This window comes from Puma concolor, chromosome B4 (assembly GCF_028749965.1).
Source record: "Puma concolor isolate L17-30 chromosome B4, mPumCon1.1.hap2, whole genome shotgun sequence".
In the NCBI taxonomy this organism is placed as follows: domain Eukaryota; kingdom Metazoa; phylum Chordata; class Mammalia; order Carnivora; family Felidae; genus Puma; species Puma concolor.
The window spans coordinates 64855465-64872104 of NC_141673.1; the positions used below are offsets into that span (position 1 = coordinate 64855465).

General features: G+C 47.5%; 1 protein-coding gene across 4 annotated transcripts in view; it reads left to right on the top strand.

Moving 5' to 3' along the window:
• BIN2 (bridging integrator 2) overlaps positions 1 to 16185 on the top strand; it is a 35148-nt gene extending 18963 nt beyond the window's left edge. For 2 of the 4 annotated variants that reach the window (XM_025930580.2, XM_086713365.1), the window contains exons 4-13: positions 50 to 144; positions 724 to 819; positions 2748 to 2855; positions 3166 to 3251; positions 4849 to 4924; positions 6379 to 6461; positions 10414 to 11134; positions 13103 to 13183; positions 14800 to 14871; positions 15674 to 16185. In XM_025930580.2, coding sequence (XP_025786365.2) covers positions 50 to 144; positions 724 to 819; positions 2748 to 2855; positions 3166 to 3251; positions 4849 to 4924; positions 6379 to 6461; positions 10414 to 11134; positions 13103 to 13183; positions 14800 to 14871; positions 15674 to 15697 — 1442 coding nt within the window. In that variant the 3' untranslated portion in view covers positions 15698 to 16185. The remainder of the gene's footprint in view (positions 1 to 49; positions 145 to 723; positions 820 to 2747; positions 2856 to 3165; positions 3252 to 4848; positions 4925 to 6378; positions 6462 to 10413; positions 11135 to 13102; positions 13184 to 14799; positions 14872 to 15673) is intronic. The other 2 variants (XM_025930582.2, XM_086713366.1) reach the window with 2 other exon arrangements.
• Positions 16186 to 16640: the final 455 nt, after the last annotated feature.

A 16640-nucleotide genomic window follows, 5' to 3' on the forward strand; every position in this document is an offset into this window, starting at 1 on the left:
GCCTACTTTGGGGGAAACTTTATGGTAGACGTGACTTCTCTCCTCTCAGTGATGCATGAGAGCTCAAAACGAGTGTCAGAAACCCTGCAGGAGATCTACAGCAACGAGTGGGACGGTCACGACGAGCTGAAGGCCATCGTAGGGGTAAGAGCGTTTGGACTAGACACCTCTTCTGGCACTGACTCCTGCCCTCATCTCAGCCTCATCTTTGCTTCTGTATCCCAGCAAATGGATAAACAAAGGAGCCAATCCGCATCGTTCATTTATGTGGCCTCGGTCACGGGCGGTAGCAAAAAGCAATAACTATGGAGGTCAAAACAAGTTTTCCCTAGTCTACGGATTCCTCCGTTGTTGCCCTTCTCCCCCTCCTAAAACCTTACGGAAGTTTCCGTTCCATAAAACCCAAGTGGTTGGTTTTGAAAGTTAACTTCATGCAGTTTTGTGCTCCCAAATTTGCCTGTCCTCCAAGTTCTAGAGTCCAAAACTCTGACCATCTCTTCCTGTTCTTAATCCCTGAATGTACGCCCAGTGTCTTATAGGGCAGCCCCTTCGGGAAGGGCTGTTCCTTCACCTGACTTCTTCACCGGAACCCAACGTGATATTCTAAATACAGCGCTCCAAAAAAGGAAGTCTGTGGCAGGCAGAATTTGGGCTTTCCCTTGGTAGGCGGTTGTTGCTGAGAAGTGGGGCCCTCACCACTGCCCTCTGCCTCTGCCCCCACAGAACAATGATCTCCTTTGGGAAGACTACGAAGAGAAATTAGCTGACCAGGCAGTGAGAACCATGGAAAACTACGTAGCCCAGTTCAGCGAGATCAAGGTAATCGGTTTGCAGAGTCCAGGATGGGTCACGGGTGGCCCCTGGAAGTTAGAGAACATACAGGGTAAACGTCCTACGTAGAGTTTGAGCCCACAGTCGGGAATGAAGCTCAGGAAAGAGGATTAAAAGTCTGGGGTCAGACGGGAGGTTAAGGTGGAAGGTTAGAGCTGTGTGAAGGGCATGTTTAGAATTAGATTTGGGTGAAGAAGATTGGAGCTGTTTTTGAATTAGATCTAGTTCAGGGCATCCCTTTTACTTGTGGAAAAAAAACCCAGCCCATCTGTATATTGTAGACAAGAAGAAACTTGGAGGAGTCATGATAACTACATCCGATACTTGGAAGTCTGCTAGGTAAAAGAGGGATGCAACCTCTTCTAAGCTGTTCCAGAAAGCAGAGTTAGAGTTCATTTATTCATTCAACTCCTATTTATTAATTTTTTTTAACGTTTATTTATTTTTGAGATAGAGACAGAGCATGAACGGGGGAGGATCAGAGAAAAGGAGACACAGAATCGGAAACAGGCTCCAGGCTCTGAGCTGTCAGCACAGAGCCCGACGCGGGGCTCGAACTCATGGACCGCGAGATCATGACCTGAGCCGAAGTCGGCTGCCCGACCGACTGAGCCACCCAGGCGCCCCAACTCCTATTTATTAACCATCTACTCTGTCAGGCGCTGCACTGCTTTTAGATTAATAGGGAGAAATTAGGGGCGCCTGGGTGGCGCAGTCGGTTAAGCGTCTGACTTCAGCCAGGTCACGATCTCGCGGTCCGTGAGTTCGAGCCCCGCGTCAGGCTCTGGGCTGATGGCTCAGAGCCTGGAGCCTGTTTCCGATTCTGTGTCTCCCTCTCTCTCTGCCCCTCGCCCGTTCATGCTCTGTCTCTCTCTGTCCCAAAAATAAATAAACGTTGGGAAAAAAAAATTAAAAAAAAAATAATAATAATAATAATAGGGAGAAATTAGAGGGGTCCTGACTTCAGTCTGTCATCAAGCTTTCAAAAAATGAAATCTGCTGTGAAGTTGGGAATTGTCCATTCTCTGTTCCAGCAGGAATTGGTAAACTACTTATTTGGGATATTGCAGCTCCACGTGTTCAGTAGGAAGCTGGGCCAGATCATCACTAGTCCTTTGAAAATCCATGATTGAGGGGCGCCTGGGTGGCTCAGTCGGTTAAGCGGCCGACTTCGGCTCAGGTCATGCTCTCGCGGTCCGTGAGTTCGAGCCCCGCGTCGGGCTCTGTGCTGACCGCTCAGAGCCTGGAGCCTGTTTCAGATTCTGTGTCTCCCTCTCTCTGACCCTCCCCCGTTCATGCTCTGTCTCTCTCTGTCTCAAAGAGAAATAAAAACGTTAAAAAAAAAATTAAAAATAAAATAAAATAAAATCCATGATTGAATATGTAGTTTGGATGAGACTGAGTAGACGGTCTCTCAGTGCACATAACAAGTTACCATTTTTATTATGCTTCAGGATTTGCAAAGCACTTTATAGTCCGCGTTTGAGCTTTCAAATAACACCGTAGGGGCAGATGAGGCTGCTGATGTTCCAAAAGAGACGTGCCTTGCCCTCCATCACGGGGCTAATAAGTGGCAGCACTGGGAGTAAGACCCAGCACCCCTGACTTTGAATTTAGTTAGATTCTCAAGGCCATGTCTCCTGGAGGCTGAACCAGATTCTAGTGGGTTTATAGGAAGTAGTGATGTGTAGTGCAGGCTTCCACATGCTCTGTAGGGTTTCCCTTTACTCTGCCCCCCTCCCCGAGAATTCCCATTCTTTCCAAAGAGCGAGGGAGATCCCTTGGGCACAAAACTGTTAGAAAGTGCAGTGCGATAATAGGAGCCAGTCATCGTGCCTCTGTGTTTGACACTCTGTCACCTGCATCCTGGCCACCGAAAAGTGACTCTCGAGGCCTCTCTCCTACCTCTGGGCTAGGAAAGAATTGCCAAGCGGGGTCGGAAACTTGTGGACTATGACAGTGCCCGACACCACCTGGAGGCGTTGCAGAATGCCAAGAAGAAAGATGAGGCCAAGACTGCCAAGGTAAAAAACAAACAAAAAAAAACAAACAAAAAAAAACTGATAAAACCTTCCTGCCCTCCTGCTGGGCCAGGCTGGGTTTAAGAAACGATAAATCCAGCATCCAGCGTGTCCTGAAGGAAATCCTGTGTTCCCTGACACCAATGCTCTCAGGATAGTCAAACACTCATGGCTTGGGAGGGCACGGGTCTGGGGAAAGAGAGGCTCGGTTCCCAGGAAGTCCCTGAAAAGCCGCAGAGGATCAAGGAGGCACAGCGTCTCCAGCCTTAGACCCGGGACCGAGGGCAACGGCCCTGTCTGTTTCACCCCCTAGGCAGAGGAAGAGTTCAACAAAGCCCAGAGTGTGTTTGAAGACCTGAACCAGGAACTGCTGGAGGAACTGCCCGCTCTGTATCACAGGTAATGATTGACCTTCAGAAAAGGCCTGGACCCCCGGGGCCGCTGGAGGCCCGGGTTACCTGGCAACCCAAACGTGTCACCTGAGCTCTGGTGCAAGAGTGGGATGTGTAGCCTCAGCCCTGCCACTGCCTTGCTGGGTGACATTAGGCAAGCTGCCTTATCGCCCCAGACCCTGCTTACTTCACCGGCGGTACGGAGCTAACCATGCCTGCCCTGCCAGCTTTTCCAGTTTAAAGGCAAGCTGCTTCTTGGACAGGAGCGATCTTGGCAAGTAGATGGCCGTCATCACGCGAGCCAGGAGTATATGGTTCCGTGCCTCGGTGTGTACTGTCTTGGCTTGGCTCACGAACATCCAGCTCGTGGAGACGCTAAGCCACGGGATGATTATTTCTATTAATGATGTCTTTGCTTCACAGGAGGTAAACATGTTGTAGACGTAAATCTCCCACATTGGGAGGAGGCGTCTGAGTAGAAATTGTCTTTGTGTCCGACTTTTCATTGTACGAGATATGCTGTAATGGCAGCTGTAGTCGGTATTTTATATTGCCACTTAATATCAGTCTCTGTATGATGGAGCCTTTTTTTTTTTAATGTTTATTTATTTTTGAGACAGAGAGAGACAGAATATGAGCAGGGAAGGGGCAGAGAGAGAGGGAGACACAGAATGTGAAGCAGGCTCCAGGCTCCGAGCTGTCAGCACAGAGCCCGACGCGGGGCTCGAACTCACGGACCGCGAGATCATGACCTGAGCCGAAGTCGGCCGCTTAACCGACTGAGCCACCCAGGCGCCCCTGGTGGAGCCTTTTTAATCACTACACGTATTCTAAGACACCAGTTATGTGACTCCTAATTTAAATAGCGTTGCAATTTCATACAGTTTCTTTAAATGTAAATTTCCCCCATTCACTCACAGTAGAATTCTGCCAATGTGCCTTCAGCTTCATCGAAGCCCAGGTATTGCACAATGAGAAGAATAATTATTTATGATAATAATTATAATGGCATGTCCTTATATTTTTACAGCACTTTAAAAAGTCTTTAGAGGGGCGCCTGGGTGGCTCAGTCAGTTGGGCGGCCAACTTCAGCTCAGGTCATGATCTCGCGGTCCGTGAGTTCGAGCCCCGCATCGGGCTCTGTGCTGACAGCTCGGAGCCTAGAGCCTGTTTCAGATTCTGTGTCTCCCTCTCTCTGACCCTCCCCCGTTCATGCTCTGTCTGTCTCTGTCTCAAAAATAAATAAACGTTAAAAAAAAATTAAAATAAAAATAAAAAGTCTTTAGAGTACTTTCATATCTACGTTAGTACCTAAAGGGCCTGGATCAAGATAGCTTCACGCACCTAGAGGTCTCGTGTTTTGGCATCAGCTGGGCCGATAAGTGTCTCCCCTGACCTTCCCACTCTTCTGAGAGCCCAGTGTGCTGCTGGCCTCACCCTGACAAATCCAGATCACATCCTGAGTCTAGCGTGCAGGGTGCTTTTCTCTGAGGACTCTTTGTGTCCACTGGTGTTGGCTTAAGCTCCTCCCTTGTATCTCAAAGACTTCCTTTACCACCGCTTACCTGCATGTGGTCTTGTTTTTGTTTTTTGGCCCCTGATAGTCGTATTGGCTGTTACGTGACCATCTTCCAGAACATCTCCAACCTGAGGGATGTCTTCTACAGGGAGATGAGCAAGGTGAGAAACATCTTGGCGAATGTGGACAGCTAGGTGGGTCTTCCTAGGAAATGTGAAAGTAGCCCTAACTTACATAAGCTCATTAAATATTGATATTGGCAGCACGGGTTTTTACCTTTTTCTCATGAGGAGATAATAGCACTTGACTGACATTGTTGAACTGGGTTAAAGCACCTGTACACAACCTCAGAGGCCCCTCCCCATCTCCATTAACAACTGAATAATGGCAGCCAAACTTGAGCTTCAGATGAATAAAGGAGGCAGGCCTTTGGAAGGAATAGCTGACCTGGGGAACCAAGCTGTGAAATCTTTTATTTTTATTTATTTTATTTATTATTTTTTTTAACGTTTATTTATTTTTGAGAGAGAGAGAGAGCACGCGCACACAAGCAGGGGAAGGGCAGAGAGAGGGGGAGACACAGAATCGGAAGCAGGCTCCAGGCTCTGGGCTGTCAGCAGAGAGCCCGATGTGGGGCTCGAACTCACAAACCCCTTAACGGACTGAGCCACCCAGGCGCCCCTTTATTTTTTATTTTAAGTAAACACTGTGCCACATGCAGAACTCAAACTCACGACCGCAAGACCAAGAGTCACGTGCTCTACCGACTGAGCCAGCCAGGAGTCCCAGGCTGTGGAAATCTTTATCTTCTGTTGCTAGGGAGCAAGGAGGGCGGTGGGTTTTTTTATTTATTTTTTATTTTTTTTACATTTATTTATTTTTGAGAGACAGAGTGAGACAAAGTGAGAGCGGGGGAGGGGCAGAGAGCGAGGGAGACACAGGATCGGAAGCAGGCTCCAGGCTCTGAGCCGTCAGCACAGAGCCTGACGTGGGGCTCCAACCCACAGACCGTGAGATCATGACCTGAGCCGAAGTCGGACACTCGACCGACTGAGCCACCCAGGCGCCCCAAGGAGGGCGGTGTTTAAACACAGGTCGGTTTCTCAGGTAGTTGGGCGTGAATGGAGAAGGCCAGTCCTGTGCAGTGACAGGCAGCCACACAACATGACCTCATGGGGTCTTTTCTAGTCCTGGGATTCCAAGACTGTTTGCTATTAACAACATTAACTGAATTCGTGCACACATCCACATGTTCCTGTCCGCAGTTTCTTGAGCTAAATTATGGTTTGCCTCGTTAATATTACAGTGGGTTTTTATTGCCTGGATTACCTGAGAGAAGCTAGAACCTCAAATCAAACGTCAGACATCAAGGACCCAGCCTTGAGGGAGGGAGCTGCCAGTCTGATGGAAGAGACAGAACTTAGGACACAGACAAGTCAAGGAAGAAGGGGTGGCGGGACAGGACCCTGGACCCTAGTGCAAAAGAGATGAGGAGGAGTTTTATAGTTAAGGGTGGGGAGGTTTTATCTGGGGAACTGTCTGAAAGGGAGAAGAGAAGGGATGTGCCAGTCTCAGGTTCCCTCTGGCTAGCAACCGTCTCTCTTGCTGGCTCTAGCTGAACCACAGTCTCTACGAGGTGATGAGCAAACTGGAGAAGCAACATTCCAACAAGGTCTTTGTGGTGAAGGGAGTATCAAGGTGAGCAACTTCTGAGACTCTTGGCTGCTTCCCTTGTCCTGTGAACACTCGCAGCACTCCCATTTCCATCCCCGGTCCTGGCCTTCCCTTCACGGTCATGTGCATGATGTTGGTTGTTACTTGTTTTTTGTAAAGAGTTTGGGCTTGGTTTTTTTGTGTTTTGGTTTTATTTTGAGAAAGAGAGCACGCGTGTGCACACACAGGCAAGAAAAAGAGGAGGGGGGGGGAAGAGGGGAGGGAAGGGCAGAGAGAGAGGGAGAGAAAATCCCAAACTCACAAACCACGAGATCATGACCTGAGCGAAAGTCAGACCCTTACCAACTGAGCCACCCAGGCGCCCCACTTTGTTGTTTGTATTATGCCTCCTATAAATTCTTGTTTTTTTGTATGAAATATTTCAGCTATCACTAAAGGTATAAAAAAATACAATAAAAAAAGAATAATACAATAAATAGCCATGCAGTTACCACCAGATTTAAGAAATCAGCTATTATATGTATTATTGAAGCACACGGTGTCCCTTCCCCACTCACTTTCTCTTCCTGCCCCCCTCCAAAGGTGACCACTGTCTTCAATTTCGTATTTCTTTTTCCCATGCATGTCTTTTTACTTTTCTTATACACATACACGCACGCACAGAAAATACCGTTTTGCATGTTTTCAAACTTTATAAACTGGAATCATACTTGACGTGTTCTTTTGCAACTTCTTTCTGTTCTCTTCGTACCGTTTGTGACATTCGTTTATCCTGTTGCTACGTGTTACCAGCTCTTGTCTTTCCTTTCCCCTGACTGTGATGGATGCTGTTGTGTGGCTGTCCACAATTTATTTTTCTGTCCTCCTGCTGATAGACATCTGGGTTGTTTTCCAGTTTCTTGCTATTACAAATAATGTTACAGCGGACACATCTTGCATTTCTCTTTTTTTTTTTTTTTTTAATTTTTTTTTTTAATGTTTATTTATTTTTGAGACAGAGAGAGACAGAGCATGAATGGGGGAGGGTCAGAGAGAGGGAGACACAGAATCTGAAACAGGCTCCAGGCTCTGAGCTGTCAGCACAGAGCCCGACGCGGGGCTCGAACCCACGGACCGCGAGATCATGACCTGAGCTGAAGTCGGCCGCTTAACCGACTGAGCCACCCAGGCGCCCCTTGCATTTCTCTTTGTGTGTATCACCAAGAGTTTCTTTAGGGTGTACATTTGGGGGGGGGGGAATTGCTGAGTCATAGTCTGCGCATGGGCTTCTTCAGCCTTGCTAGGGATTGTCATTGCCAAATGGCTCTCCCAAGTGACTGCTGGAATTTACAACTCACCAGGAGTAGTAAAAGCCCCCCAGTGCTCCATGTTCTTGCTACATATGACACTGTCAGACCTATTTAGTTTTCTAAACTAATGGGTATGAAGTGGAATTTTTGCAATTTAATTCACACTCCACAATCGCTGGTTACCCTGAGCATCTTTTCGTGTTACTGGCCGTTTAAGGTTCCTTTCTGTGACTTTCCAGTTTAACCTTGTTTTCACATTTTTCACTTGGATTGCTTACCTTTTTCTTAAAATTTTTTAAATGTGTATTTATTTTCGAGAAAGTGAGAGTGAGTGCGTGAGCTGGGGAGGGGGCAGAGAGACCAGGACAGAGGACCTGAAGCCGCCTCTGCCCTGATAGCAGTAAGCGCAATGTGGGACTCAGACTCACAAACTGTGAGATCATGACCTGAGCGAAAGCCGGATGCTTAACCGACTGAGCCACCCAGGCGCCCCTGTTTACCCTTTTTTAAAATTGATTTGTAGGAGGTATTTTTTGTGTTTGTTCTGGATATTAATACTTTAATGCTATGCATTGCAAATATCTTCTCAATTTTATGACTTTCTTCTCGTGTGTGTGTATGTGTGTGTGTGTGTGTGTGTGTATGTGTGTGTGTTGTCTATTGCCTTCATACATTCTTTATGCTGGTAAACATAAGCAGTTCAGTGGTCCCTCAGAATGTGATCACTTTCTCATTCTGGAGCCTTTGATTCCTTCTACGTACAAGGTTTTATGCTGAGAGTTAGAGACCCAAAGACATAGGAGACTTGTCCTTTCCCTGAAGTGATTTACCAAAAGTTGAAAGGACAGAAAATGTACCCATGGAGACAAGGAACAATATAAGCTTGCACACATAAGTACTCAATGAGACCAGTAGGAATTCCAGAGAAGTAAGTATCTGCCATTGCAGGGATGGTCAGGGTAGACTTTTAAAGGAGGTGGTGAAACTGATCTTGGGACTTAAAGGAAGCATCAGGCTCACATTTGTTATTTGTATTATCCATTTAGCAATCTGTTACAGCAATTTGTTTAGTGATTACAAATCATCACTAAAGGGTCAATGTAGATTTCCTAGACGAATTCCCTTTTTGCTCCAAAAATTCTGTTTCTCCATTTCTCAGCATTTAGAGACAGAATTCTCTGTAGTGGTCCATTTGTCTGAAACTTACTATCACTGACACCAAGATGTCCCAGAACCTCGTAGGGAAATGTGGTTTTTTTCTGGCTATGTCCCGGGCCTCTAAAGCTACTGACCCTAGAATGTCGGTGTTAGAAATAACCTCTGTTGCTCAGCTTATTATCTCACATCAGAAACTGCCACAAGGCCAGAACGAAGTTTTTCTCTTTCTCTGCCTATTCCCATCTCACATCCTTGCACCAACATAATTGGTATCTGTCAAGTAAATATCTGTGGGTTGCTTAATCAGTTTGTAGACAGTACATAGGAGGCCCCTGAGGTGAGGAGGACTCAAGCTGACGTTGGCCATACAAGCACTTGGCACAGTGTCCGGCCTACTGAATACATAGAGTCAGTTTTCATTATTCATGGTCATTGTGTTCCATAAAGTCACCGTGACCACTGGATTAGCGAATACTGAACCATTACTCCTAAGGGAGACACGGAGTTAGGTTCCCATAAGACCCCACTCCTAGCATTTTCATCAGCCAATCAGTACGTAACCTTGTCTTGTGTGTGTTTCTGTTGAAAGACACCTTGTTGTTGACTCCTAGCCCACAACACCATAACTCCTCCCTGAGGGAAGCTTATCTGAGGCATTTTTTCCTCTGTGAGGCACATCACAGTCGTCTCGCTCTAAGCACTTTACTGCTATACTTGGGAGGCCATTCTAACAGCAAAATCACCAACGAAAAGCACACTGTGAGAGACATGGCAAAAAGGACATGTTTGCGGTTGTAAGAGCTAAAACCAGGCGGAGGGTTGCCTGGTTAGACCTTGGCTGGGAAAGTGCCCTTCAGGCACCCACTTTTCAAAGCTCGCGTCGTGTCCGTGGCTGGCTGCAAAAGAAAGCATCGTGAGTGTTCATTTTGGAGTTACAAATCAATTTTGGGGACCAGGTGAATTTGCAAATAGAGAGTCCACAAGAATCAACTGTGTATCACCTGTGAATCTTTTCCCCAGAGAAAACATCCTGTCAGCATTTTGCTATGTTTCTTTCCAGTCTTGCTTTCTTTATATATTTTTTTACGTAATTGAGATCGTGATATATATAACATGTTATAGCCTCTTTTGCACCATATAACAGAAGCATTATCGCAAAGTATACAAGCTTTCTCATGTCTTAAATTTTTTTAATGTTTTTGAAGGAGAGAGAGACAGACAGACAGAGCATGAGTGGCGGGGAGGAGCAGAGAGAGAGGGAGACACAGAATCCAAAGCAGGCTCCAGGCTCTGAGCTGTCAGCACAGAGCCCGACGCGGGGCTCAAACTCACAAACCGTGAGATCATGACCTGAGCCGAAGTCGGACGCTCAACCGACTGAGCCACCCTGGCCGTCCCCAAGCTTTCTCATATCTTAGATGGCTTTGTTCTATTTTCTTATGATGTGCATGCATCATTATTTACGTGGGGGTATTTAGGTTGCTTCCAGGTCTCAGCTCTTCTGAATCTGAACGCTCTTACTTTTTTAGCAGCAGCAGACGCTCTTTAGTCATCTCTTCCCCAGTTCGAACATCCACAGTCTCCAGCCCTCTCACCTCACCTACCAGTCCCTCCGCGCTTGCTTTGAAGAATGAAGGGGAATCCATCTCAGTAAGTGAAGAAGAGCTGGCATCTGATCTGGCCCAGCGAGAAGATGATGCTGAGATTAAAGAGCCCTTAAAAGACCAGGAAGAAGAAGTGGAAGAGTCTGAAGCTAGCTCCTCCGAGGAGGAAGAGCCTCTGCCAGCTTGCAACGGCCCCGCCCAGGCCCAGCCCTCTCCCACCATTGAGGACGGCAAGTCCCAAGAGGAAGCGCTCTCCGGCTCCCCACCTCCATCACCAGGCGGACCCCTTCTCCCTTCAGAACAGCCCTCATCTCCCCCAGAAGTGGTCCTCCGAACCCGCACCTCAAGTGAAGGGTCCGAACAACCGAAGAAGAGAGCCCCTGTCCAGAGGACCTCCGCACCTCCTAATAGGCCGCCTCCGCCCAGAGCCACTCCCAGCCCCAGGCACTCCTTGGGGAACCTCCCCTCCAGCCCTCCAGCCTCTGAACAGGGCTCACCCACCAGTCCTAGGGCCCTCTTGGAGGCTTCTCCTGACCCCCAGGCACCAGAGAAGCCAGTAAGAACTCCTGAGGCCAGAGAAAAGGAGAACATCGGCAATCTGAACCCAGAAGAACTTTGTACTTCCCCTACCTTGATGTCCTCTGAGGTGAGATTGGGTCTGGTTGAGTCTTTATTCCCTTTTACATCCTCCATGTAGATCACCTTTACTACAGTCAGCTTGCCCCAGGTGATAAGATCTTCTGTCATTAGGTTACAGTTTCGAGGATATTCTCGGACACCTTTTTGGTCCTGGGCATCGTTTCACAGATTCATAGCGACTAATTTAGTGACCTGTACTCTCAGGGTGGTTGACTTCTGCAAAGGGCTTATCTCTCATATTATTATTATTGTTATGAACAGATTCTTATTCATTTCTTTCTTTTGCTCCCAAGTTCTGGGAGTTCCCAAGGTAAAGAATCTACAGCGGGGCTCCTGGGTGGCTCAGTCGGTTAAGGGTCCGGCTTCGGCTCAGGTCATGATCTCAAAGTTTGTGGGTTCGAGCCCCGTGTCAGGCTCTGTGCTGACAGCTCAGAGCCTGGAGCCTGCTTCAGATTCTGTGTCTCCTTCTCTCTCTGTTCCTCCCCTGCTCACACTCTGTCTCTCTTTCTCTCAAAAATAAATAAAGATTAAAAAAAATTTTTTTTTAAAGAAAAAGAATATACAACTGGCACACTGAGCTTTACATTTTTTAGTAGGGACAGGGAGGAGGGTCTCATTCCAGTTCATCATACTTGTGACTACAGTAAGAAAAATGCAAATTTCCAAGGTGCATCTTCTGTGATGAGAGAGGCGTAGAAGAAGGAACTCACAGGGGAAAGTAAGGCAAAAGGGATGGTCTTTTGAAAGGTGAGGATATGGATGAGAAAAGGATTGTGTTAAAATAGAGAAAGAGACCTGTGGAGAGCGACCAGTTCTGTAAAGGATCTGGAAGTCAAGTTGTATTGTATTCAAATTACACGGAAAAGCTATATCATATCAAAGAGAGATTTGACTTGTTCTATGAGATTTCTGGGGGCAGAACTGTGTGTAATTTTTTTTTTCAAGTACGTTTTGGATCAATATCAGGTAAATATTCAGTGATTAGCTCTGTTAAAAAATGATATGGAAAACCCATTTCAAATATAGGGAGTAGGAAGCACAGGGACTTCCAAAAACCAAAATAGGATAGGCCACCTTGAGAAATAGCCCCCGTCCCTTGCTGTTGAAAGCTAAGAACATATGATCACCTGTCAGGTGCATTATAGAGAAGATTATGGTGAGACACCTCACTAGATGGCACCGAGGTTCATTCATTCATTCATTCATTCATTCATTCCATAATTACTTACTGAGTCCCTGCTATGTGCCAGGCACTCTTCTAGGAGGTGGGATATTACAGTGAGCAAAACACAAAATTCTCTGCCTTCCTGCATCTTACATTCTAGTGACTAGGGGGTAGGGAAAATAAGGGAGATAGGCAAGAAACGATAAATAAGTAAATTACAATTTAGTGTTGATAAGAGATCTAGAGAGAAATTAAGTAGGGGAAGGCACAGGGAGCAAAGGCTAAATTGGAGGTTTTTTTTAAAAAAATTTTTTTAATGTTTACTTATTTTTGAGAGACAGAGCATGAGTGGGGGAGGAGCAGAGAGAGGGAGACACAGAATCCAAAGCAGGCTCCAGGCTCCGGGCTGTCAGCAACAGAACCCGACACGGGGCTCAAACCCAGGAGCCGTGAGATCATGCCCTGAGCCGAAGTCAGGCGCTCAACTGACTGAGCCACCCAGGCGCCCCGGCTAAATTGCAGTTTTAAACGGAGTGGCCAAAGGAAACATTTGGGCAATGAAGGAGGCCGGGGCATGAGCCACGTGGCTATCTGGGAGTCTGAGATTCCTGGTGCCCCTCGGTTCACACCACCCCGTGACTGCCTGTGCCTCACTGAGGGCTGACCAGGCTACCTTGAGAGCCTCCTGGTATCTGGACATAGGCACCATGCCAGTACTGTGGGCACCAGCTAACAGACAAAGCATCCAGGGTGGCATCCAGGGTGTGAAGGCGTGGGACTTCCTCATACATTGTCCGCTTTGATCCACAGGTTTTTTCAGAGTCTGACAAGGCAAAGAAGATAGAAGACAAGGAAGAGAACAAGAAGCTGGGCTTCGCTGACTCCCCTGAGGTACTAACATCTAAGTCATCAACGCCCTTATGCCCTCGGTCTTGATCCACGTGAGCCACTGAAGGTCCTAACGGGGCAAGATCTAGAACTTGCCCCTTGTTGGCTTCTCGTGTGAGGAAGCTATGCTGACTGGGAGAAAGGCAGGACTTGTGGACGGTGAATAAGTGCAGGCTAACCGTGGGATTTTGAATGGGTAAAGTGTAGCCACTTTTCACTTGCCTGCACCACAAAGAGCAATTCAATGGCATGGAAGGTCCAAGATCAATTTAAGTGTGACTGTAACATATTACATGATTTTGGTATGGGGTCAGCAATAGAATGGCCTCTTTGGCTCTGGCGGATAAAACAGGTTTGCCTCTTTGGAGTAATCTTATTGGAGGGGCGATTATAGGGGCCGAGATGCTCTCTATTTTTGAGGAATGCGCTAGTAACACTGTCCTCCTTGGGAAAGAGATATAGGACGCAACCTGCTCCCCGCTCCTCCCCTCCTTATGTTTGAGATTTATAGTATTTCCTTACTCCCAGCCTCTCCTGGGGGATTGCTCAGTCCTCAGCTAAGGAGGCATATTTTTGCTTAATCGCCTGAGAGAGAATGAAGGTTCTCTGAAAGAATAGTACTTTTCTGGGAGGCAGTATTACCTTTGGGGTAATTCACAGCCTGGAACTGGAGGAGGGAAGAAGAAGAAGAAGAAGAAAGATCCCTGAAAGGAGAAACCACAGACTTCCAAGTGGCTGTCCCAGACTGTTAGAAGTTGGTCCTGCTTTTCGAGCGAGTGAATTTTATAGTGTGTAGGTTAAATTTCAATTAAAAAAATACATTCACTCCAAACCTTAGAATGCCAAGGTCTCCCCCTGGCTTAGCAGTTCCTGGACAGGGCTTTCCGTACTTCGGGTTCCCATCTCAGAACCCAGAACTCTTCCCCAAAGAAACCATCATACCACTTGGCCTTTCCAAACCGGCACAGCCGACGATCATCTCAGCGTGAGAGCAGCAGTGCGTTCTCAAGGAGGGTTAGTCTAAAAGTGGTGGGTAGTGTTTTTAAGACCTACATTTAGGGGCGCCTGGGTGGCTCAGTCGGTTAAACGTCCGACTTCGGCTCGGGTCACGATCTCACGGTCCGTGAGTTCGAGCCCCGCGTTGGGCTCTGGGCTGATGGCTCAGAGCCTGGTGCCTGCTTCTGATTCTGTGTCTCCCTCTCTCTCTGCCCCTCCCCCGTTCATGCTCTGTCTCTCTCTGTCTCAAAAATAAATAAAACGTTCAAAAAAATTAAAAAAAAAAAAAGACCTACATGTATACCCTCCTAGACTCCCACATAGATTTATATACAGATGCATGTCACACGGATCACACAGTGTCTGATCAGGGAGACAACGGGAGTCCCAAGACCCGGTTCCCTGTCATTTCACCTTTGAATCTGGGTCTCTTGATCTGTAACAGAGCATGACAGTAAAGCCTTCCCCGATGCTCTCAGGCCATAGTGAAACAACACTGTACGTTTGCCCTTTGTGTTGTCTTTGCCCCTTGTAAAGTGTAGGGCACAGAAGACCCTTCTAAGCTGGGGAGAGGCTGGGGAGGTGGATCCACCTCTTAACCAGCAGAACTCTTCTTTTTGTAGAGCCAAGATCAGCTTCACGTCTCCGCAGTTCCAGAAGAGAGCGACGTCATGGCACCCGAGCCTCAAGAAGAGGTAAGGAGGCCAGATCCACAGAATGGGATGAGTGGGAAGATTGGGCACTAGGGGTGGACAGAGGTTTGGTTACAGTCTGGAAACCTCACCGTGGGCTACAGGGGGAAGCCAGCAGTGAACAGTATCCTCCGGGCAAAGTCAGGCAGGTGGGAGCCAGAGGAACCAAGAATAACCTGGGCCTTTGTGGTTTCTGTGCCCATTTCCCAGCCCTTGACCTTGAACCTCTGGACCTCTCGCCTAGCCTTATCTCCTAAATATGTGTTTAGTTGTATGGGAACTTATTTCAAAAAGGAGTTGAGATATATATAAAAGGCACACAAAAAGGTAAATACGTACACACGCACAGCATACTCAGAAGTATATTAGTAACCATGACATAAAATGGAGCCATGAACTAGGGAAAGACAAAAAAGCATTCTATAAAATAAAAGTACCAAGGATGGACCACAAAGGTGGTTGCAACACTTTCTAACATCCCAGGAGAAGAGGAAAACATGATCAGCTCATTTAGTTCGTGCTGCCCACTCCTCAAGAGAGCAACCGCTCTTGTTACTAAGACGAAAAGAAGTTTCCCCTGTGAGTCCTCGTAAAGAGATGGCAAATGAACAGTATCTGCACCCAGTCTTTACAGTAATCCCAGCAACCAGTTTTACATCGCCTCCCTGGGTACAGCCCAGTGCCTTACAAGAAATACAATTTGCTGGAAGCAAACTGAGCTCCTCCACCCCCTCCTCCCCGGGAGGGAGTGGTTGGTGAGAGGGCAGGTCGGCATCTAACCCAATCACGTTTGTTTGTTCTCCAGGTATCTACAGTGCAAAATGACTAACTCTGAAGAGGGACTGCCAAGCCCCCCCCCCCGCCCCCCCCCCCCCCCCCCGCAGCACACACCTCCCCAAGAAGCTCCTCAGCTCAAGGGTACACAGGTCAGAGGGACTTAAGATCTAGCATTCATTTTTAGGTTCTCCACCCGTGTGAATGCTGATGGTCTCTAAAGATCTAGCATTAATGGGGGCTGAGGAGCAGACTTAGGGGAGGGAGGGAGGCAGGCTTGGGAGAAGAAACCATTAGACTCGGGGAGTATTGAACTCAGGCTTTAGCATTGTCAGAATAAGAAGACTTTGTATGTTAATTAAAGTAGGTGGAAAATGACCATAAATTAGCAAAAGCATCTATAGACACAGACACGTCCGCACAGAGACCCATAACCACACGTACTCAGAGAACAGCGGACAAATCTTTGACTCACCACTCATTGGCAAGACCTCGAGCCAGAAGAACAGATTTGCAGACAGTTAAATAAAAGTATCATTCGAACCGTGTGTGGATCCTTATTTTAACACAAAGTTGTTCCAGCCCAGCGCACTGTTCTCCGCTTAGGTCGTATTGCATGTACCCCTTGTTCAGAAAGCGTCAGTCCCATCCTTGACCCCCAGCTCGGTCAGAATGCTGCCGGGGGGGGGGGGGGTGCACAGGTTCCTTTCCTCAATCCAGACGCTTTACTGCATGCCCTCTCTCACTTTCAGTTAATAAGCAAATGCCCTTGGAAAGGGGTTGCATTTTAGAGCTGTGTCTAGTGTTTACAATGTGGTCCTTGGCGTAAATAAGCATCTGAAGGGCGCCTGGGTGGCTCGGTTGGTCGAGCTTCCGACTTCGGCTCAGGTCGTGATCTCATAGTTCATGAATTTGAGCCCCATGTTGGGCTCTGCGGAGCCTGCTTAGGATTCTCTGTCCCCGTCTCTGCCTCTCCCCCACTGGCTTGCATGCCCTTT